Genomic DNA, 22723 nt, shown 5'->3' with positions numbered 1-22723 from the left:
CTGGGTGTGCTGCACAGCGCCCACATGTTGCAACACAAGGGTTGCTGTGGGGTGATGCAAGGCCCTGGCAGGTCCTGGCCTTGGGGAGACATGGGACAGGAGCCTCAGGAAGCAAGGGGAAGCTTGAATAACTGGGAAGTGTGGGTAGGCCCCGGGCAAGCAGCACCAATATCCTTGGGGGCTCCAGGTGTTCTCTGCTCCAAGAGTGACACTGGTCCCCAAGCGCGGCTCAGCAGTGCAGCAAGGACCCTCCCACCAAGACACAGCAGCACCCTAGTGTGCAGGGGCATCCCAGGGAGCTGAGATGTTGGTGGCCAAGGCAGGTGGTGCATGGGACTGCACTGGGCTGGCAGGAGAGGGCACGTGGTGAGGCCCTGCGTGTGCCCCCATACACTGTGCCCCCTGCCTTGTGCCCATTGGCCCCCCCCAGGTGCCCACCACTGTGCTCAGCCAACACCAACGGCCTCAGCAGCCTCTGACAGGGAAATTGGGCCAAATGGTTTCATTCCCGGGTTCTGATCTGGTTTTGCAATGAACTGAATGAGGTGCTGCTGGCAGCAGGGGCAGGTGGTAGCCACCATGTGAAACCCAGCACTTGCAGCATTTCTGACACAGACAGCAACAGCCACCGAGCCACCAGCGAAGGAATTTCTCAGCATCTTTACTGAGCAGTGGCAGCAGCAGCAGCTGCAGAAGCAGGGGGTGTGGGGGACGCAGGTCGAGAGGACAGTGGGATGTGGTGTCCATGCTGGGACTGAGCCAGATGCTCTGCAGTGCTCGCTGCAAGCCAGCTCCAGGTGATCCAGCTGGCTCCCAGGGTGCAGCATGGCTTGGCCGCATGCCAGGCATCACCCATCACCTCCCTTGCCTCAGGTGTCCCGCCAGGGTTGGACACATGAATGCAGGAGATGCCAAAGGGCATCACTGTCCCTGCTGGGGTGAAGGTGGCAGAGGGCTGCGGCAGGGGGCTGCCACACAGGATGGGTGAGAGCCGCTGCTCCTCTTCCCGGTGGTGGTGTGGGGCCAGCACGCAGGAGAGGAGCCCGACAGTGCCCAGCACCCCAGCCACCACACACAGCGCCATGCCCACCAGCTGGCACATTCCCAGCGCATGGTTGTACTGCACCACCTGCACATCCAGCACCACAAACTCCTCCTCTCTGATCCCCTCCAGCTTCAGGGGCACCAGGGATCTGGCAGCCACCGCTACAGCCCCCACGAGCAGGAATAAGATCCCTGTGGAGAAGCTCACCTGGGGACAGAGCCACCCTAATGCCATGGCGGGATGCACCCTGTGCAGGATGTGGGCAGGGGATGCATCTCCAGGGGAAGTGGGAGGAAGGGTTATCAGGGTCTCTTACCTTCCAGATGAGGGGGGCCCAGGTTTAATGGGGCAAGGACCCATCCCTGTCCCTGTTGGGGCTGGCCCCAGTGCAGTCCTCGTAGAAGAGGTGGAGGTAGGAACGGACAACATACCACTTTCCCTGTGCCATGCTGGGCCCACAGCCACAGCTGCAGTCTGGCTCACGGGTGGGCATCGGGCCTGGGTGCACAGAGGGGCCAGGTCAGGCCATGGGGAGGGTGACAGGACCCTGGCACTCACAGCCACTCCCCTCCTGCAGCTGCAGCACCCATGGGGCTGAGTTGGCTCCTGCCCTTGCCCAGGGTGCATGGCAGGGGACAGGGCACCAGTGCTGGATGCAACCCCCATGCAGGGGTCATTGCCTGTTTTGGGGAGCACCAAGAGGGAGCCCAAGAGCTGCCTCCCCCACCCCCATGGCTCTGTCATGGGCACCAGGGCAGCAAGGCCAAAGGCGCATACATTCTCAGGGCAACTGGGAGCATTGCTGCCCTTATCCAGGTGGGGCTTCCACATGGGATGGAGGAAGGGAACCCTCCTGCACCCCGGGATGCTGCCTATCCTGGGCTGGATCCAGACCCAGCACAGCCCCAGCACAGCCCCTGCTGCCATGTTGGCAGGATCAGGCCCACCATCAGGCCATCCACAGCCACCCAATCACCAGCGATGGGGAAGGAGGGGCGGTGGCAGGGAGGGATGCAGCCACCCTTGGGGTGGCCAAAGGGCCACTGCCTTGCGGGGACACAGGGACACAGCCACCCCATTGTGGGGACCACATCCCCTCCTCACCACCTGCTCAAGGATGGAGCATTGCCATGGGAACTGCCGGCTCAGCCCTCACCAGGGCAGCCCCTCAGCCTGGCGTGTGTGCGCGAGTGCGGGTGCGGGTGCATGTGCAGGGTGGGTATGTGTGTGGAAGTGTCAGCCTGGAGGAGGCCAAGGGGGGAAACTGGGACCCTTTCGGTGCCGTCTGCAGCGCTGAACAAAGCCCTGCACTGGAGAGGCCTTGCGGGGAGGGAACGCGCTGCCTGTGGGACCAGCTGTCCCCCAGCACAGCCCCAGGCCCTCTGCCCCAGCCTGGGTGTCCCCAGAACTGAGGACATGCTTGTCCCTCCATCCCTTCTCACATGCAGGGGTCTGGCAGACCCCAGCCTGGTGCTGCCACAGCTTGGGGGGGGCTCACCCTGGGGACCACCCTGGTGCGCCCTGGTGCCCATCACTTTGCCCCTCACCCCCTAGCTTTCCTCATTCTGCATCCCCTCCATGTCCCCACGCAGGCTCACTCCTACCCACACCCCTGTCCCCCAGCCCTGCCTGCTTCCCACTTACCTGTGGGGGGACAGAGGCCTTAGCACATCCTTCCCCGCCCCAGTGCCATCACCCATAGCTGTCCCTCTGCTGTTCTTGTGCCTGGGAAGGATCCCACGGCACCATCCATGGGTGGGTAGCCAGCCCCATCTTCAACACAGCCCCAGCACCATCCTCCTCCCAGGGACTCGGGGTGGGGATGGCAGGGAGGGGCCGTGCCTGGGTGGAGGGCAGCAGGCAGAGTGGGTCCCTGCTGCAAGGCTGGGAGCAGCCACTGCTGCCTGCAGAGCTGGCAAGATGCTGGGTGCAGCTGCTGTGTGTGACTCACAGCCAGGCCCGTGGTGGCCACGTGTGCACGTGCCTGCATGCGCAGTGCCGGGCACCTGGCCCTGTGTGGCCCCAGCACATGGCGAGGTCAGGAGGGCACCAGCAATGGCTGTGAGCCAGGACTGTGGCTGGGCCAGAGCCACAGGCCTTCCTGCTCCTGGCTGAGCCAGGCAGTGTCCCGTGGCAGGGGATGCTGTGCCACCATACCGGGGCATTGCTGCTTCTATGGATGCGGGGTTGTAGCTGGGGGACCCCAGGGCAGTGCTGGGTGCTGCCCCAGAGCGGGTGCAGCCCTGCACTCCCATGGGGCTGGGAAGGGTCACGGCTACCCCTTGGACACCTCTACCCCCGCCCCGGGGACAGCCCGGTGGCCAGCATCGCCGGGGCCGGCAGTACCCGGGGATGCTCCGGGCTCCCCTTGTTGCCATGGCAACAGCCACGGGTGGAGAGGAGTGATGCAAGCGGCACGTGCCCTCCGTGGCCCCCCCAGACCCTCCTGCGGGGCTGGATTATCCCCCCCATCCCGGCTCTCCCCCTACCCAATCCCTTCCCCACAGGCTGAGACCTGGGGCTGCCACCGCCACGGGTGGAGCTGACAGTCCCGTGGGGCTGTGTGTGCATGGGGCAAGCACAGCACACATGCACACCACACAGCACGCACAGGCACACATGGCGCACACACATACACAGCACACGGTGCTCACAGGCACACATAACACACATGTGCACAGCGCATGGTGTGCACAGGCCCACACGGAGAACATGTGTGCATGGAACACACGCATGCACACCACATGCATGTACACACACACACTGGGCATCCACACACCACGCACAAGACCGTGCACACACCTGTGCACACACACAGGGTGCATGCACATGCACTGCACACCAAGCAGGTGGTTACAAACATGCAGGGGGATGCACACACACACATGCACACAGGCACACACACACACACACACACACACACACACACACACACACGCTCACACCCCCCAGCAGCATGGCACTGCTCCCAGGGGACACCCAGCTTGCTCTGGTTGACGAGGGTAAACCCTCCCCAGGGGACAGTCAGTGTGGGCACCCATGGGAGCCAGGGCTCAGGGTGGGAGTCTGTGGACCAAGGTGGGAGCTGACATGCCTGGGAACTGGCTGCTGGCCACTGGGAACCCCAGTTCCCCCTGCAAACCCCATACACCCCTGGGAGCCCCACATCAACCTGGGAGGAGCGAGGCGGCGCAGGAGGAGCCGGAGCCGTGGGCAGCAGACCAACACACTTTATTCCATAATCACAATAGTCAGGATAACTGTTACCCGAGCTCCCGCAGAGCAGGAGCTGGCCACATCGCAGCCCCCTCCCCAGGATGGGATGGGGCTGCCCCTCGGCTAAAAGCCTATTTCTCCAAGACAACATATACAGGAACCCTTCACTAACACAACACTACAAAGGTGACCCCGAGCGCTGGTGCCCGTCCGCAGGCTGCGCCGGGGCCCCGCCAGCTCCGGGGGCCCCCGGCCCATTCGGCCACCACCGGGGCGGCTTCTTCCTGAGAGAGGTTTGGTTTATTTTTATTATTAATTTATTTTTATTATTATTATTCACTTTGTCTCTAGTGATGACGGGATGTCGCACGCGCACGCACACACGCTCGCACACGCATGCCAGCCAGCACCGGGCAGCGGGGAGGCGGGGGGCGCAGCGGGAGGGGGCCACACGCTGGGGGGGGTCTCTAAGCACTACAACCACACGGCACAGAAAATCCACCACTGTCCACAACGGTTCTCCCCCAACAAATACACCCAGCGAGTCTCGAGGAGGGGGCAGGAGGGGGGTGGGGAGGGGGACGGGGACGAAGCGGATGGTGTTGTGCTTGTGGCCGGGACTGGGGGCTGGCCCCAGCTCTGGCTCCGGTTCCGGCGCTGACCCAGAACCTGCTCCTGAGGAAATGTTTCGCCTGACGGTCCGTGGAGGGAGCGCCCCGGCCCATGGGTGATGCACAGCACATGGTGGCCGCACGCCCCAACAAGGCACCGAGGTGCTGGGCAAGATGTGTGCGCACTGGAGAGCCCTGGGGCCGCAGGACCCCATGGGAACCCCAAACCCGGCTGACACGTGAGAGAAGGCTTGGGGTGCTCCTGGCACAGGGCTGCCCAGGGGTGGGAAGGCAGAGCCCCCCAGGGTGGTGGCGAGGCGGGAGCAGGCTGCTGGCGTCGCGACTGGCCCGGCGCTTATTTGGCTTTTCCAGCTTGGGTGGGTCTGGGTCTGGTGGGGAACGGCCTGGGGAGGGGGCAGGGACAGGGACGCGCTCTATACAGGGAACACGTGTCTGATGCATGACACCCGCCTGCCTCCGCAGGCTGGTACCCGCACCAGGGCTACAACACCGTGGCTAATGCAACGCCGACACACACGCACAGCTACCGCTACACACCGACACATCTACAATGCTGATGGCTGGCCGTCAGGGAGGTGCCTCTAGGGGACTCTGAGGCCACCCAGGATGGGGCTGGGGGATACTGAGGATCCCTGCAAAGAGCCCGGAGACACACCTCTCCCTGTGCTGTGGTGCCCGTACCCACAGCTGAGACAGGGCCACCAGTACCTCTGGCAGCCGAGACAGGCAGGTCCCCTGCTCCAAGCTTCCCTGGGGGATGCCAGAACCAGGTAGGAGGATGCCCTTTCTCCTGGTCACGGCTCCATCCGTCCCCATAGCAATGGACAGGCATGGGGCAGCGTGCAACCAGAGGAACTGGCAGCCCCAAAATGGGGAGGCAGAGCGCAGGGAGCAGGTGCCCCACTGCACCCAGCACCCCACTGCCTGGGAAGGGTCAGGGGAGCTCCCACACGCCCAGAACCCCTGGGGAATAGGGGCCATGGGTGACCTCAGAGGCTGCTTCAAGCAACAGTCCCTGCCAAGCCTAGTACAGCTCCTCCAGGCGCTGCCGGCTCCTGCTATGGCCACATCTCTAGGGCTGGCAGCTTGGGGTGGCCGGGGTTCCTGCCAGCACCCCACACAGCACAGCCATACCTGAGCACAGCCCCTGCCCTGCAAATGCAGCCTGCGGCGGCCACCAAGCCAGTGCTGCAGCCACATGCTCCCTGGCCGTGGGAGGAGGCGGCTCATTGCAGGAAGGAGCCATTAGGCATAGCAAAGAAAAACCTGGCTGGAGGAGCTGCTGCAGCAGGACCTTCTCTGCCGGGAAGCTCCTTGGCAGCACTCTGCCGGGATGCCCCTGCTCTTGGTGCAGCCGACAGCAGGGTATGGCGTGGTGCTGCGTGGAGGAGCACTACACTGGAGCATCATCCACACCTCACACGCCCACTGGCATCGGCTGCTGCTGCTCTTGGCCCTGTTTGGGAGGTTGTTTAAGGCAGATTTTCAGCAGCATCCCTTCCCAGCCACCCTGCCACCTGCTTCCTGCCACCCCAGCAGTGTTGCCCACCACAGCCGGGTACAGTGGAACCTGGCTCTACTGGCCAAGGTGAGCCAGTGCAGAGCAGATCCTTCACTGGCACCGGGTCCAAGGCTAAAATGGGGGCTAGCTGGTTTGGGAAGGGCTTGTCCCTGCTGGGGTTTGGGGGGGCTCCAGGCACGGGCTTCCCCCACAGCACAGCCTCCTCTGCACAACTGCCTGGCAAGAGGAACAACACAGCCTCCCGCGTCCACGTGCGGATCACGTGCGTGCAACTTCGCTCTTTCCAAAGTGAGTGGTGGGGAGCATGCACCACAGGGAAAGCGCGGGGAAATAGCTGGTCCTGTGGGACACCAAATGCTCAAAGCTGGGGACCCCCACAAAATGGGGCATTGGGCAGGGAGGGCTCTGCATGGCTTTGCCGCCCCCAGACATAGTGCAGCCAGGGATTCCTCCCTGAGGGCTGCAACAATTGAAGCCATGCTTTAAATGCAGTAAAAAAGCAAAAAGGAGTCGGCCATTCCCCAAGGAATGGGGAGGGCGGGATGGGCACCAAAAGCCAAGCTGGTGTGGGTGCTCCTGCTGCCCAGAGAACAGGAGGAAACACAGGGCAGCGGCCAGTGGGGAAGGAAGCGGCCAGGAGGAGCCATGGCCAGCAGTGCCATGGTGGCCGGAGCCCTGAGGGGAAGGGGCCAGACGCAGGGCACTGACAATGAAAACCTGATTAGACGCTTGCATTTCACGGGCAGATAACCGCGGCGGCCAGCCACACATCCCGTGGTCGTGAGGCGAGCGCCAGACGGATGAGGAGTGGGTGTATGCCAGGGGGATGGGGTGAGCAGAGAGCTCTGCCTTCCAGCGGCTTCAAGGCAAAATACCTGATTCCTGCATGTAAACAGCTGGTTTCAGTCCTTTTTTTTTTGTGGTTTTTTTTTTTATACGACCTGATTGTGGAAAAAAAAAAAAAAGAGCGTTACCTGCAGAGTGCGGGACTCAGTAGGTAAAGACCAAGTCCGAGATGCTGGACATGAGCCAGTCTCCTGCTATCATCTCCGTCACCTCAGGTGTGCAATAGTCCGGGAACTCGAAGTGCGAGGAGCCTCCCCGTGGGAAGAGGTCGTGGTCCTTGTCGAAAACGGACCAGTCCAGGGCACCGCAGGTGGCACTGGTGGGGGCCCGCCCGGGCAGGACCCCCATCAGCTCTTCCTCCATCTCCTCATCGGAGGAGCTGAAGGAGGAGGGAGGGGACCTGGCTGACATGGGAGAGGGGGACCCACTCCCTGGGGACCTCCCAAGCTCAGGGCAGGTGGCAGCAGGACTCGGGGGTGTGGGGGGCTCCTGGGGGCCATGCTCCCCAGCAGCTGCTGTGTGCCAGGTGGCTGTGCCGGGCACCACGAGGCAGTCCTCGGCAGCCACCTCTGACTCGGGCTTCTCTGGGGCGTCAGGGCCAGCAGGCGGCTTGGCAGGTTGCCTGCGGCCAGTGGAGACACGACCCAGCATGGAGGGTTTGATCTTCACCGGGAGCCGCGGGCGGGATGCGCTGGCGCCCACCTTGCCCTTTTTCCGAGGCCGGTACTTGTAGTCAGGGTAGTCAGCCATGTGCTTGAGGCGCAGGCGCTCAGCCTCCTTGACAAAGGGGATCTTCTCGGAGTCGTGGAGGAGCTGCCAGCGCCGGCCCAGGCGCTTGGAAATCTCGGCGTTGTGCATGTCAGGCCACTGGTCCATGATCTTGCGGCGTTCGTGCTGCGACCACACCATGAAGGCGTTCATCGGCCGCTTGATGTGCCCGCTCGGAGTCTTGCACCAGGCGGGTTCAGCATCGCGGGTGGGCAGCGGGGCGCAGGGCTCCCGACGAGCCTCTGCGCCCCGGCCCCGCGTACCGCGCTGCACCATGCCAGGGCCCGGGATCCCCACGCCGCCGCCGCGTCCTCTTCCTCCTCCTCTCCGCCCGCCGCCGCCTCCCCGCCCGCCGCTACGCGCCGAGCCGCGCCGCCCCCATTGTGCGGAGCGGGCGGCGGCGGCGGGGCGGGGCGCAGGGGGCCGCACCGGGGCCCGGGGGCTCACGGCGGGGGCGGCTCCGCCGGGGCGGCGGCCGCTGGGATGCTCCGGGAGGGGTCCCGGGACGACCCGGTGATCTTCAGTTCGGTGATGCTCCGCAGCGGGTCCGGGGATGCTGCGGGATGCTCCGTTTCGGTGGACGCTCCGCGGCGGCCCGGGGACGCTCCGCACCGGTCCGAGGATGCTCCACTCCGCACCGGGGATTTCTTCCCCGGTTGAAGTCGGTGGATGCTCCGGTCGAGCGCGGTGCAGGGAGGCTGCGTCGGGTGCGGGTCAGGGGGGTGCGCGGGGGGGCGGTGCGGGCAGCCCAGGAGCCGCACGCCCCCCGGTGCCGCTCTTATAGCCGCCGCCGCCCCGCCCCGGTAAACACCGACGCGCCGGTTCTGTCAATGGGAGGCCCCACCCCCCCGCCCCATTGGCTGCGGGGTGGGGGGGGAATATCTGGCTCAGCCAATGGGTGCCCTCCGTAGAGGGGTTGCTGGAGAGAATGGCAGGGCGGCGCGCCCCGGTACAGCCACCACAGCACCCCGGGAGCTCCCGGTGCCCTACACCTGAGCATCGCAGCCCACCCGGTGACCCCCGGTGTCTGCACATAGGCGTCCCGGTATCCCGGTACCTCCTGGTACCCGCCCCGGTACCCACCCGAGGATGCTCCGGTATTGCCAGTACCCGCTGCTCCTCAGGTCTGGGCACCCCGATGCCTCCCGCACAGCCCAAGAGCCCCCACACTCCTCATGGTCTCCCGGGACGCTGCTCCCGAACCCCGCCCCTGCCGGTACACGGGGCTCCCGGGGCGCCCGCTCTCCCCGATCCCCCCGACAAGAGTCCTGGCCCGTGTCACTCCCCGTGCCGTGCCGCTGGGGCTCGCAGCCCTCGGCCCTCCGCGGCGTGGGAAGGCCGGTGTCTCCGTGGACACACCCCCCACGCCAGCCCCAGCGGCGTTTCCCCGGGGCTCGGCGCCCGGAGGGACAGAGCGGGGTCAGTGGCCACCGGGCGGGGGAAAGGTGCTGCCCACGGTGCGGCCACGCAGCTCCCCCCGGTGCCACGAATGGGGCCCCGTCCCCCGCGGCACCACCCCGCCCCGCCAGGCCACGCCCCCTCCGCGGGCGCCACCAATGGCGCGGCGGCGGCGGCCCCTGTTGCCCCGGAGACCGCGGGCTGCCCGCCAGGAGGCCGTGCCCATTGGCTACTGCCGCGGCGCGCGGGCCCGCCGCAGGGCACGCACCCATTGGCTGAGCCGCCACCGCCAGTTGCCGTGGTAACAAGGCCCCGAGCGGGGCCTAAGGCCGCGGCGCGGCCTGCACTGGGGCTGGCCCTGAGCTCCCGGAGCCCCGGGAACACCACACCGGGTACCCGCCGCGCAGCTCCGGCACGGCTCCTGGCACTCTGCACCTGCTCGGTCATTTCCCCACCACCCCCAGGGCTTCGGGCCTGTTTCCGCGGCTGGGACCGGGTCGGTGCGCGTTAGCACGGCTCTGCCCCGTGCTCGCCTTGCTCCGGGCTCTCCGGTCCGCCGTGGGTTGTGCTCCCTCCCGGCCCCAGCGGCCCTGCAAGCAGCCGAGTCCCCGTCCCACGGAGCCCGACTCGCAGGGCCGCTCGGTCCGGCTTAGCTCCCACCGGCGCCCAGACCCACCCACGGGTGGATCTGGCCCCGCTGCTCGCCGGGCTCCCGCCGTGCGGCGCCAGGGGGGAGCCGGCAGGGGGCGCCCCTCCCGCCCCTTCCCGTTAGGGCCCGCCCCGCCCGGCCGCCATAACCCGCCTGCTGTCGCCATGGAGACCGGCCCGGGGCCGTGGGGTACGGGGGGGTACGGGGGGATCCGGGGGGGGGGTTGTCGGGGGGCCCGTGGCGAAGTGGGGTCCCGGGGGGACTCCCAGCGGAACAAAGGAGCGGGCGGGGGGGTCTCCCCACAGAGGACAGCAGGGGGACTTCCCGTGGGGCAAGGAGCATGCGGGGGGCGCGCCCCATGGGGCGTGGGGTGGGGAGAGGGCTCCCCGTGGGGCAAGGAGGATGGGGAGGGAGCCTCCCCATGGCGCGTGGGGTGGGGAGGGAGGGAGGCTTCCCGTGGGGCAGAGGAGGTAAGTGAAGATGGGGTTCACTAAGGGTACTATAGCCCAGGGGGTGTCGCTGCCTCTCTGCTCTGACTTTTGACCTACTGAGGCTTGTCCGTGGGGACAGGCTCGGCCTCCTCAATGGGGTTAAGCGTTTTCATTTCAGAGCCTGTGTGAAGAAGGATGCATGGGACCCGGTTCCAAGTATCATGGAAAAGTTCAAGAGAATTGTAAGTCTCTTGTTCCCGTGGGGTTTATGGCATTTGCAGCACTGTGGTTATAAACGCAGTGTCTCTCAAACAGCCCTGAGACTTGCTGCTGGTAAAGGGCACAAAGGGACACCTGGAAGCCCCAGAGGACTTGTGGAAGGAAGCCGGAACCCCTCAAGTCACATCAGAGAGGTCTCTGCTCACAAACCTCCTCTGACTGCCAATCTTTTCTGTGCTGCTGTCGTGCTGAGTTTAGGATTACAGCAAATGGCAGAAGACAGAAGAAGAGAGGAAATCTCCAGCCCGCAGATTGACTTTGCCACCGCTCACCAGTGGGGACAAGAAGAAAGGGCAGAAGAAGAAGCCAGGTTGGGATAGATTCCCTTATACACTGCCCTGCTGTTCCTGCCCACTGGTGCCGCTTTTGCATTAGCCTAGTGCTTTCTGCTGGGAGGCAGTCAGCAAAAACCACAAAAAGAAAATTACCCCAGGGGAAATGCTGAGAATAAAGGGGGAGAACTAGAAAAGACTAGGGAGTGCTTTGTAGGCTTGGTTCCTGGGCTGTAACTACGAGCCACTTTTGCTGGGACTGCAGAAGGTTTGAATTCAGTCTATCAGTTCTTTATATTTCCCTCATCCATGCATGATGAGAGAGTAGATGTAAGGTGTTGAAACTGAACTGTGAAATAAGCACAGGCCCCCTTTTTGTTTCCCCAGTTGCATTTATGCTGAGTAAAAAAACACCCTTGCCTTCAGAGACATCATCATCCCAAGAGAAATACGGAAGTTTTACTCAGAGGAAATTAACGCTCAAGAGGGCTGAGTTAGCCAAAACCTTGGAAGAGATCAAAATTGCCACAGTACGTGTAACAAATACCCAGTGCTGGGATGTAGGTAGCAAATCCATACAGTTACCCCGGCTGCCTTTATGGAGGTAATTCTAGCAGTCTGACTCATTTTTGCATGTGTTTATTAATACACTGGAGGTGGTTATGCTGTTCTGCTAAATGCTGCTGAAGTCTAACCTTGATATTGTCTATCAAGAAAAATTAAGAGAAACCAGGAGAGAGTCCAACTCTAGCAGTAGGAGGGATGCAATTTAGGAAATGTGATCTGTTAGAAAAGACTGTCGGTAATAGATTTTCTTGATCTAGCAAAGAGAAAGCTGAGGTGGAGGACATTACCACAGCTTTTTAGTTGGTGAAAGATGGTTATAAAAGAATGGTGATCTCGCAGCTGGCAGTAAGGAATGTGGGAGCAGGGGTGTGCTGCATGGGGAAGTCAGAGTGCCTCGGCGCTGAGGTTCGTTGTGTGATGCCAGGGTGGCCAGAGCCTTGTTGGTGCAGTTACTATGGGACAGGAATGTCCCAGGGATGGCAGACAACGGTAAGAAAACTTGGGGCAGGTGGAACTGGTGGAGCCAGCAACACTTTAAACCACAAATTCCCATAGAATGTGGCCAATCTGAAGAAAAATGCCATCGAGGAGCTGAAGCGGCGCAGTGCCTGCCTGGCAGAGACCAACTGCCGGCTGATTAAGGAAATCCAGCACTCTGATGACAGCACTGCCAAGCAAGCAAGGGTCTTGCTGCAGCAGTATGAAGTATTTCAGGTGAGGCTTTAGGATTGGCCAACAAACCCAATTCAGCAGAATTGCTCGTTAGTACTGGTGAAGGGTCAGGTGCTGGCCAGCCCTTCCACTGCACTGAGCACGACTGGAGCATCCCAGGTCCTGAGGGCAGCTTTCTGATGCCCAAAGATCCTGTGAGGTGCAGTTGTTTTGTGCCTGTGTTTTAAAAGCCACAAAAGCACCCTGACTGTAACTATCCTAAGCACCAGTAGTCACCCCTGTAACACCCCAAATCCATCCCTCCATAATGTCCTTGGTTCCAGCTGGCTCCCAAAGCACCAATCTGCTCCCCAGAGCAGCTCCTGTGCATGAGCTGGCACCAGCCACAGTGACTGATTCCTCTCTGCTGCTAATGCAAGCAACAGCAAGTGGGAGGAAGGTCAGGGGTGGTGCAGGGGGACATTTCAGAGCATTGTGGCATGAGCAGTGACTGAATTTCTCCCTCTGCAGAGGGTAAAGGCAATGGTGCAGACCTTCAATCAGAAGCGGCTGGATACAGCAAGGGCAGAGCTCCGGGAGATGGAAAAAACAATGGAAAAGAATCTGGGAAGTGAGTTGCCGACATTACTATGAAATGCAGTCTATACAACCATGTTACCTCTGCTTTCCATCTTCTTAGGCTAAAGACACTGTGTTGATCTTATACATGTCAAACAATTCCATTTCTGAAAATAAATCCCATTTGCTCTATGGGATGATCTTCCTGTTGGCCTGTCAGGAGGGAGAGAGCCCTGTGACACCCGGCAGCCTGTGCTCAGGCAGGTTGGAAGAATCTCCTCCTTGGCAGCTCTTTGCACCGTCCCGTTGGGGCAGGATCTGGTCAAGGTGGTCTGGTACAGGGTGGCCATTCCTGCTCCCCACAGGGTGTGTAATCTCTGTAGAGAGAAGGGCTCAGGCAAGTGCAGGACAGACTCCTTAGCTCAGTGGAGAGCAAAGCTCTGGAACCCCTGGGTTGAGATTTTCTGTTTTGACTTTCTACCAGAGCTACAGCAGCAGCTGGATGAAGTCACATCGAAGGTACAGGTTCTCCAGGATGAGCTCAGCATCCTGCGGACCTACATTGGTGGGCAGTATCCAGAACAAGCTGTCCAGATAGTCCTTCTGCAGCACAGCATACAGAACCTGAAGGAGCAACAGCAGGTGCTGAGACCTATCCTTCCCTGCAGTGTTGACAGGGAGGAAGGAGAGGGCAGGGGAGGAAGAAATACAATAGTTATCTTTCCTAACGCTCCTGTTGTTTCTGTGCGGTGCTTCCTGCCATTCTCAGAGGGAGAGAGACAAGACAGAAGCAATGGGGAAGGCCACCTTGGCAAAATTGGAGGAGAAGGCACGGGCGGAACAAGAGGCGCTATTACAGAAAGTTGTGGAGGTTCGTGGTGCTCATGTGATAATGCAGCAAAGGGGATCAGTTTCTGGGAGCCAGGGTACAAGGCAGGGTCTGCCACACATTGCCCATTAGCAATAGGATGGTGCAGCTGGCACCCAAAGAGTAACAGAGCATCACTGCTCCCCTCCTCCAGTGTGGCATCAGCTGTTTGTCAGGCTGGGAGAGTACATGAGAAGCGCTTCTGAGTTGCTGCTGTGGTCTGGTGTGTTGGAATATTCTCAAACTCACTCCTTAAAGTGTGCTGCATGGAGGTGATTGTGGTGTGACCCAACATTCACCCTGCCCTTATGGTCCCTGCTTTATTACGTTATTTAGGTAGCTGCTTCGCTAATTGGCTGTGACACTGCTGTGGCAGCACATATATGTTTGTAATAAATTCATGAGGAAATTAAACTATATGTAGCGCTACAGAGCAGGGACTGCTGTTGTTCTTCCCAAAACAGGAGGAACTCCTGTTGCACAGTTCCTGCTTGCATGATGTGCTTAGCACTTTTACTGGGTTAGCAGCTTGAGAGCCCTAAGAAAATATTAATTACTGACTCCATTTACAGCCTGCTCTGATGTGGACCTGCTGTGCCCTTTTACAGGTGAATTTGTATGCACAGGTGATATAAGTAACCCAAGCAATATTGATAAGCTTTCCCTGCGAAACTGAACTGGTTGTCTTGAGTTCCTCAGTCTTATTCCATGATTAGCACAATGTGATCTCAACGAAAGTCTCTTTCTAGAGCTGGAACCCAAACCTTGTTCAAACAGAAATAATTTTCTTGAGGAGTGATGCACCTGGACACGGCCAGCATTGGCACCCAGTAGGGGCAGGGTTTTGTGCTGGTGGATACTGTGGAGTTTCTTCAGCTGGTTTCCTGCTCTTCACCCACACAGGAGATGTTGCTGCACCAGGATGGCCTGAAGCAGATGGTGATAAACAATCATGTTCTGCGACATGAAATACTGAGGGAAAGGGAGGTGAGCAAGCTGGGGAAGAACCATCGCAGTGCATCAGAGCCAGCCACCCTCAGTCCTTGCCCTTCGTGAGGATTTTTTCTGCCTTAGTGGGGTATGTTGCCTTCCATTTCCACTGGAGCCAGTGGGCTGTTAGGACTCCTGAGGACAAGCAATCCAGCAGGTATTTCAGAAAGCCTGTTAGGGGCTTACTTGTATGAGGGATGTTTTCTAGCTCTGCTGTTTGCAAAATCTCTAAAACTTTAATTCCTGCTTCTCTTGCAAAGTAAAAAACTCTTAGGAATGTCATTCATTCAGATCATTAAGGACCTGGAGAAGGAGATTAGTGAGCTGAAGAGAAGCATCCAGACATTCCGCCAGAGTGCAAGAGACCCAAGAGAGCTGATCTTTGCTGACGTTTTCGTTTTTCTCCGCAGACCAAAGTAAGACTGGTCAGTGGGCATGTACAGCCTTTTCTCTGTGGCCTTGGATTGCAGAGTCTTTGGCACTGAGTGCTAATAACCTTACCCCATCATTTCCAGAGACATCACTATTTACCCCGGGCTGTGTGTAGGTTTTAAACCCACAGTTGCTTTGGGTTCTGCTTGGGAAGATGGCTGCAGAGTCTTGTGGTCTTGCCTAAGAGCAGTGAGGAACTAGCCACAAAGCTAATGTGCTGTCAGCCTTGGTCATGTCACATCTCTCTTGTGGCCCTCCCTTTGTACTGCCTGCAAGTGGAGATTATTAGTGGCTGCAGCCAGGGACAGTCGGGACCAGCAGAGCTTTTCAAGGCCTTTTTGCCTACACTGACTCTTACTTCATTGTTGTTTTCACTTTGTAGTTGGGAAACAAAAGGGAGGAAAGGGGGCAGAAGCACCCCTGTCAGGGCAGGACTTGCCCATCTAGAGCTGCCTTGCTGGTTGTGTGAAATGGTGGCAGCACTCTGTGACAACAAAGATGGGCAGCCATTTCCCTCATATGTAAAAAAAAATGTGTTGGCAACATTGGCTGGCAGCAAAAAGGAAAAACTTCATTATTCAAAACCCGCCTGGATGTGTTCCTGTGCCCCCTGCTCTGGGTATCCCAGATCAAGCAGGGGGGTTGGACAAGATGATTTCCAGAGGTCCCTTCCAACCCCTACGATTCTGTGATTCTATTATCTTTCTCACTGCTCTTTCCCTAACCCATTTCTCTGGTAGCTAATTACTTCCCGAGTGGAGGTTGTGGGTAATCCCCACTCCTGCTTACCAGTGTGCGCTGTGCTGATACTCTATATAAAGAATTACAGAGTGTAAGGCAAATCCTCACTTAGCCCTAATGGGAAGAAGGCCCTGCTAGCTTGATCACAGGAATACTGGGCTCTCCTCTCCAGGGACAGACCCAGACTGGCCAAGTCCGTGGGCTGAAGCATGCTGACAGCCAGCTGTGACAAGATATTTTCCACCATACCCACAGCAGGCTGAAGGCATAATGCTGCCCCTTGTCCTGTGGCAGCAGGATCCTGCACAGGACAGGACAAATCACAAAAATCACAGATGATTTAGAGCTGCTGAGGTGCCTTGGCTTTCTGTGCTGTCTGCTGACTAGGGTTACAAACCTGAGGAAAAATGGGTCAAGTGTATTTAAATCTTGAGTATGCTGTAGCCTGAAACCCGTAGTTGTGTGCAGAACAGTGTGCATATATGCCTTTATTTACAGCAACTGCCTATACAAGTTGTTCTTGGCACAGACATGTCTGTTAAGGGAGTCATTCCTTTCCAGTGGGTCACTGCAGGTGACCACCACTGCAGGTGCATGGCAGCCCATGGCAGCCCCTCAGCTCCTCCGCACCTCACATGCACATGGCATTTATTTTGCATGAAAATATCATCCCTTGGGATGAGCAGATACTCGCCCAGCAAACCAGCGGTGGTGCAGGTGACAAGAGGGGATGGATCTCACACTTCGGGGCCTGGGTTTTAGCTGGAAGCCAGGTATGGCTGCAGCACTGTGGAGGTACGAGCCCACATGGGAGGAAAGCCTGGAACCTGTCAGGAGACTGTGGGGGGAGACGAGCAGCTGCATGATGGATTAGTGCAACTTAATTTTTTTCTGATAAAAAAGTGATAAGGGGAATTAATTAGCCTTGACAGCTGCTGGGGCTGGGGTTAGTGAGGGTGGCTGGAAGAAGAGTTAAAAATAGCAAGAAGGCCCAAGTGGAAAGTTTCTGTAACATCACAAGTCAGGCATTTGGTGCTTACCCGCCCTGACAGGCGGGAGCCCGTGCCAGAGCCCTCTCCGCCATCCCTCAGCCCTTTCCCACTGACCTCCCTGCAACTTTTCACACGACTTCACCAGCCCTTCATTTTTCTAATTAACCCTTTGGTTCCAGACACCAGATTTGCTTCTTGAGATAGCAAAATCGGACACGAGCTGTGCTCAGCCTGGAAATGTAAGGGTGTGTAGGTGCCCAGGACTTTTGCTGGCCCTCCTTGGGTCCCTGTGTGCTGCTGGCAGCATGTGGAGCCCAGAGGAGCTGTAACCCCATGCGTATCCATTCCCATCTGCATTTCAGTTTCCCCTCATTAAAAATCCTCTTGCTTCAAGGGGCCCGGGTGGATTTCACCAGCAGCTTCCAGCCCTGCGCTGGGGGCACTCTGGATGCACAGTTTGTCCTGGACTGAGACAGAGATGGATGAGCGCAGCTCTGAGCAAGCCCAGCTTGCTGTGCTTGTCGTCTCTCTGCAAGAAAGCAGATGTACCTGGCTGCTCTGACGGGCTTTCTCCACTTCTGTTTGCCTTTTGGGATTGACAGTGAGGGGTGGCTAATCTCATTCCTTTTCCCTGTCAGAGACCCAGGGGTTACATCTGGCTCTGCCTCCCTGGGAAGGCCAGCAAGCACCAGGCCTGCCTTGCAGAGGGCTCAGTCACAAGCACGGTCTAAGAAAGGGCCATAGAGCAGGGCTCAGGCTTGGAGCTGATTTCTTTTGTAGGCAGAGTGGTTAGTGGCTAGGGTAGGTCATGAAGGGTTAGCTGAAAAGCAAAATAGTGCTGGAATGAGCTGGAGGTTGGGCTGGGCTCTGGTTCATGCTGAACAGGGGTTGTGCACAACATCTCTCATCTGGTTTTAGAGGGTTTTCCTCCTGCTGCTTGCTTTGTCCCGGGTCCCAGAACAAGTGTCTGGTCTCTCCCCACTGAAAACCAGTACCGGGCCCTGGGGACACGGAGAAGGTGGCACAGCAGACACAAGGCAGACTTCCCTCCACCCGCCCTGGGCCCTCTGGCAACGGGTCTGCCATGCAGGTGATGCCTCCGAGCTCTGGATGGGCTGCACAGAGCATCCGAGCAGTCACCCACCTCCTGCCCTGGCCATGTAGGAGCTTCTCCTCCTCGCACCAAACCAGCTGAAGTGTGGCAGCTTTTTCCTGCTCTTCACTTTGCCCCTCCCAACTTTCCTTTCTTTCTCAGGTGCATGCCAGATACTGAGGTGGTTCTCAGCATCCCTGCCAAGGAGACACCATTCATCTGATGCTTGGCCAGGCTCTACTCGCCAGCCCCTTGCCCAGCACACAGCACAACTAGGCTTGGCTGAGGTGCCGATCTGCAAAGCCCCTCCTTTCCCATCAGCGCTTCTCCATTCCAGCCCCGCTCAGTCACCTTGGGGACTCACTGACATGGTTATATGGTGCAGTAAAGGTGTTACAGTCATTCCTGGCCTGTGTGTGCTGTGCTGCACTTGCGGGCTGCAGTCCCTTGGAAGGAGCACTGGGCGAGCCCCGCACCACAGCTCCCCTGGAGGCATTGCCAGCCCTCCTGCACTTGCAGCCTGACCCGTCCCCTTCGTGCCATCGAGGTAATGTTGCTGGAGGGTTGAATGCAAAAGGGGCCTCCTCATCTTTGTGCTCTGACCCTGAGGTGTCCTGGGACCAGCCCTGGCACTATGAGACTCTGACAGTGCATCCCAGCGTGGGCTGGACTGGTATCACTGTGTGGGGTCAGACCAGTGCCCACGCAGGGCTGGTGCTCGGGCAGTTTGGTGCCAGTACCAGCATGCCACAGTGTCCGCACAGGTCTGGGCCAACCAACAGGTTTAAATAAAACCAGCTCCTGTTCTCGCCTGTGCCAAGCCGGCCTCTGGCCGCACTTTCTATCACTGCCTCTTGGCAATAGCACTGTGGCATCTGCCCAGCAGGGCTCCAAGGTCCCGGTACAGCACAGCCCCACTGGGCACCGGTCAGGACTGGCCCAGGCTCTGATCGCTCCTTACTTGGTGAAACGGCAGAGCTGTGCGCGGCCCCACGCCGCCGAGAGAGGGAGCCGGGCCGGGGCCGCGGGGATCACAGCCGTGGGGCTCGAGGGAGCGGGGGACCCTGCCCCACGCAGGAGGGTAGTGCGGGGGAGCCCCCACCCGCGGCGGCCTATCCCGCAGCGGCGGGGCCGGGGCGTTCCGGTGCGACCGCCGGCCGCCGTGCTGCCCCTCCCGGGACCGAGTGGACGCGCCCCAGGGGACTCGTCGTGCCCCGGCACCGGGAGCCCCACGGGGACCTCGGGGACCGGACAGGGCGACCGGGGCCGGGGCCGGGGCCGGGGCCGGTGCGGGCGGGGGTGTGTCCGCGGGGGAGGGAGCGGGCGCGGCGAGGGGCTCCACCTCCCGGGGATTAAAGCCCGGGGCCGGGCAGCGGCGAACCTGTCCCAGGGAAAGTTCTGCCCGAGCTACCACCAGCTCGGACGGACACCGGGACCGACACCGGGAGCGGCCCGGGGGTGCCGGGGGCCGCAGGGAGCCGGAGCGCCTCGGGGTGCCCTCTCCCAGCCCCGCTGCCCTCCGTGTCGCTGATGACCCTGAACACACAGCGTGGGAGCAAGAGCCCGCTGCGGAGGAGGGCCAGCACCCCTCTCCCGCGGCCGGGGGTGCCGGGCGTCACGCTGCGGGGCGAGCCCTGTCACCCCCAGCTCAGCCACTCTGCGTCCGAGCCGGGTGGTAGGGCCGCAGCACCCCGGGGCAGCTGGTCCTCTGGCTCCTCGGGCTCCTCTGGCTCCTGGGAGCCCCTCTACCGCGTAGTGCTGCTGGGCGACCCCGGCGTGGGCAAGACCTCCCTGGTCAACCTCTTTGCCGGCATTCAGGAGCGGGACCTGCTAGAGCAGCATGGAGGTGGGTGCCTGGTGGGGGCTGGTTGGGGCCCCTCCACAGCAGGGTCACCCACTGGTGGGGCCCAGAGGAGGTGGTGGGGAGGCGGCATGTGTCCGGGCTGCGTTCATGGCCCTGTCATGGGAAAAACCCGTATGAGAGGCAGAGAGAAGCCCAGTGCTGGGGCTGAGTCTCGGCTCCTGGGATAGTGCCACACCAACTGGGCTCTCCGGTGTCTTGCAGAGGCCATGTATGAGCGCACGCTGTCTGTGGATGGCAAGGAGACCACACTGCTAGTGATGGACACCTGGGAGCCAGAGCAATGGGTATGGCAGGGCCAGGGCTGGGTGCTGCGGGGGTCCCATGCTGCAAGCGAGGCTGGGTGAGCTGGGATGTGCCTGGGGGACACTGTACAGGCACAGCTGCTGCTTTGGGGCCTCTAAGCACTGCAAAGGTCTCCCTGGGGCTTTCCTGGCCATGTCCAGAGCTCACTGCTGCCCTTGCTACAGAGCAGGGGACATGCGCTGGGCAAGACAGGGGCTGAGATCACATCTCTGAATGCCTCTTTGCGTGTCTTTCTCCAGCATGGGAGGCTGCCCACTGTGTTCTCAGCAGTGAGGGCTCCTGTGACAAGGCACTGTGAGTGCAGGAGCAGTGGTGTGGGCACAGGGTGCCCCTTGCACAAGGGGTATGTGGGCAGTGGGGAGGAAGGGGCTGTGGGGAAGGAGTGTGGTGCCAGCCTGCTTTGAAATGCATGGAAATGGTTTGGGAATGGTGCTGAAGGAGCCAGCTGGGCAAATCCACGTGAGATGGTGCCACCAGCCAGGGCACGTGCTTTAGCAGGCAAAGCAGTGGCCCTGAGAGCCTAGCATGGGGCATTCCTTCTGTCCAGCACACCGAGGCATCTCCTGGGCAGAAATGCCAGCACTGCCGTCACTGCCTCCTTTGAAACGGCCCTTTGCCTCCCTCCATGCTGGGGTTGGCATTCCTGTGGGTGCTACCAGGCAGTGACCGGTCCCCAGGAGTGGGGATGGAGCCAGTGCCTGGGCTGCGCACATGGGCACAACACCCATGTGGGCTGGGGCTGCATTTTGCATGTCCGACTGTGCTGTCTGGAGATGCCTCAGCACTGTAACGCCCTGACAATGGTCCTTTATTTCCACTATTGCTTAATCCAACCCTGCCCAGTGGCACGGACAGGTGCCTGTTTCACACAGGGCACTGCACCCATGACACCGGCAATGTGTGGCCAAGGGTGTCTTTGGGAGGTGCAGCCTCAGCCCTCCCAAGGCAAGCTGAACCCACAGCTCTGGCCTGTGGCTGATACAGGAGGAAACTCTCAAACATCCCACAAAATCAGGAGCTTTTAATCTGCATTTTTTTAATGGGGCCACATGTCTGCTCCCCAAAACACGGGGGATGGTGGGGTGTGCTGGCAGGTCCCATCACTGCTGGGGTGCTCTGCTGTTCCCTGGCAGCGGTCAGGGCTGCTAGTGGCCCCTGCAGAGCAGTGGCATCTCATTCCCCATGTGATAGCAGGGTGAGGAGAGCTGGCACCGCAGCCAGTGCCTGCAGGTGGGGAACGCCTACGTCATTGTCTACTCTATCACCGACCGTGGCAGCTTTGAGAGTGCCTCGGAGCTGCGCATCCAGCTGCGCCACGCACGGCAGGCCGAAGACATCCCCATCATCCTGGTGGGGAACAAAACCGACCTGGTGCGGTGCCGCGAGGTTTCCATTGAAGGTGAGCGGGGTGGGGGTGGTCTGGCCAGTGGGGACACCCGTGTGGGCCCTGTGCCCTCCTTCCCTGCCCAGCTGCTTCCCCCACATCTGTCCCCTTGTCCCTGGAAGCACAACCACTGCCCTGCATGTGGCAGTACCTGTTGCCCTGTGCCCAGGGTGCCAGCGGGGCCATGCCCACTCCCTGCCCTTCCCTTGCAGAGGGCCGTGCCTGTGCCGTGGTGTTCGACTGCAAATTCATCGAGACATCAGCAGCTCTGCAGCACAACGTGGATGAGCTTTTTGAGGGAGTGGTGCGGCAGATCCGCCTGCGCCGTGGGGGCAAGGAGCCCCGTGCGCTCCCTGCTCCCAGCCAGAAGCGCAAGGAGAGCCTCACCAAGAGAGCCCGGCGCTTCCTCGACAGGCTGGTGGCCAGGAACAGCAGCAAAGTGGCCCTGAAAGTCCGCTCCAAGTCCTGCCACGACCTGTCTGTGCTCTGAGAGCTGCCGCCTTCCTGACCCTCTGCACACACAGGCTGGGAACTCTCCTCTCTGCCAGCAGCGTGGCCAGTGGCTCTGTGGGTGCAAGGACAGCCCAGACAGAGCCAGAGTGATGCTGAGGATGTGGAGCTGTTTTAACTGGTGCTGAGGGATGCCTGGGCTGCTCTGGATCTGGCCACTTCTCCAGGAGAGGGGACAAGTGGACCTGGGTCCCCTGGGCTGCACCCCAGGCGTGGGACAAACACCTGTGCTTGTGATGGTGGGACCCTGGCTTACAGAGGCTCCTGTGGAATCAGAGGTGAGGGGTGGCCATGCCCCAGTGCAGGGCTGCCTGCAGGGCTGGAGCAGCTCCAGAGGCTGCCAGGAACGTGGCCAGTCCTGCTTGTGGTGCCTGTCCTTCAGAGGGCAGCATGGACCAGTGAGGGCACCATAGTGATGCCCTCCTCGAGGACATCCTGGAGCCTGGCCAGGGAAAGGGGCTGGTGGAGCACTGGCAGCATTGTCTGGCACCCCTAGCCCCTCTGTGACAGCACTGTGCAAGGGCTTCGTGCCATGTTTCCCTGGCACCAGTGTTTCTTGGACTGAGGTTTTTCTGCTGTCTCTGTACTGTTGCAATGGGGAAACCCCTCAATCTGCAGAATAAACCATGTCAGGGAGGTGCTAGTCTCTGCTGTGTCCCTGCCATGGGGAGCCACGTCTTGGAGCCATGGC

At 60.3% G+C, this 22723-nt stretch overlaps 4 protein-coding genes across 9 annotated transcripts; 2 read left to right on the top strand and 2 right to left on the bottom strand.

Annotated features, from left to right (window-relative positions):
• Positions 1–661: 661 nt before the first annotated feature.
• On the bottom strand, positions 662–1538 carry NRSN2 (neurensin 2). The gene is given in 2 exon segments (XM_075109070.1): positions 662–1252; positions 1362–1538. Coding segments are annotated over 2 exon segments (768 nt in total).
• Positions 1539–4259: 2721 nt separating this feature from the next.
• On the bottom strand, positions 4260–9177 carry SOX12 (SRY-box transcription factor 12). Its single transcript, XM_075108514.1, has 2 exons — positions 7390–9177; positions 4260–7297 (listed from the first exon to the last, which is right to left on the bottom strand). The coding sequence occupies exon 1, from the start codon at positions 8303–8305 to the stop codon at positions 7406–7408; it is 900 nt and encodes a 299-aa protein (XP_074964615.1). The 5' UTR covers positions 8306–9177; the 3' UTR covers positions 4260–7297; positions 7390–7405.
• Positions 9178–9723: 546 nt separating this feature from the next.
• C13H20orf96 (chromosome 13 C20orf96 homolog) lies at positions 9724–18371 on the top strand. 5 transcript variants are annotated; one of them, XM_075108510.1, is made up of 11 exons: positions 9950–10265; positions 10686–10749; positions 10985–11096; positions 11446–11588; positions 12181–12339; positions 12808–12907; positions 13340–13497; positions 13625–13726; positions 14627–14710; positions 15005–15129; positions 15229–15714. In XM_075108510.1, exons 2-11 carry the CDS (start codon positions 10729–10731, stop codon positions 15344–15346), a joined length of 1122 nt encoding a protein of 373 aa, XP_074964611.1. In that variant the 5' UTR covers positions 9950–10265; positions 10686–10728; the 3' UTR covers positions 15347–15714. The 5 variants fall into 5 exon arrangements, 3 of the variants coding, with proteins under 3 accessions (XP_074964614.1, XP_074964611.1, XP_074964613.1); XM_075108512.1 differs by lacking the exon at positions 15229–15714 and adding an exon at positions 18134–18371 and having other exon boundaries at positions 9951–10265; XR_012662954.1 differs by lacking the exon at positions 15229–15714 and adding an exon at positions 18134–18371 and having other exon boundaries at positions 9953–10265; positions 14627–14801.
• Positions 18372–19297: 926 nt separating this feature from the next.
• On the top strand, positions 19298–22671 carry REM1 (RRAD and GEM like GTPase 1). 2 transcript variants are annotated; one of them, XM_075108516.1, is made up of 4 exons: positions 19298–19817; positions 20037–20119; positions 21333–21537; positions 21735–22671. In XM_075108516.1, exons 1-4 carry the CDS (start codon positions 19502–19504, stop codon positions 22010–22012), a joined length of 882 nt encoding a protein of 293 aa, XP_074964617.1. In that variant the 5' UTR covers positions 19298–19501; the 3' UTR covers positions 22013–22671. The 2 variants fall into 2 exon arrangements, with proteins under 2 accessions (XP_074964617.1, XP_074964616.1); XM_075108515.1 differs by having other exon boundaries at positions 19299–19817; positions 21330–21537.
• The last annotated feature ends 52 nt before the right edge of the window (positions 22672–22723 follow it).

This window comes from Phalacrocorax aristotelis, chromosome 13, assembly GCF_949628215.1.
Source record: "Phalacrocorax aristotelis chromosome 13, bGulAri2.1, whole genome shotgun sequence".
In the NCBI taxonomy this organism is placed as follows: domain Eukaryota; kingdom Metazoa; phylum Chordata; class Aves; order Suliformes; family Phalacrocoracidae; genus Phalacrocorax; species Phalacrocorax aristotelis.
This window is presented reverse-complemented; position numbering and strand designations above follow the sequence as displayed.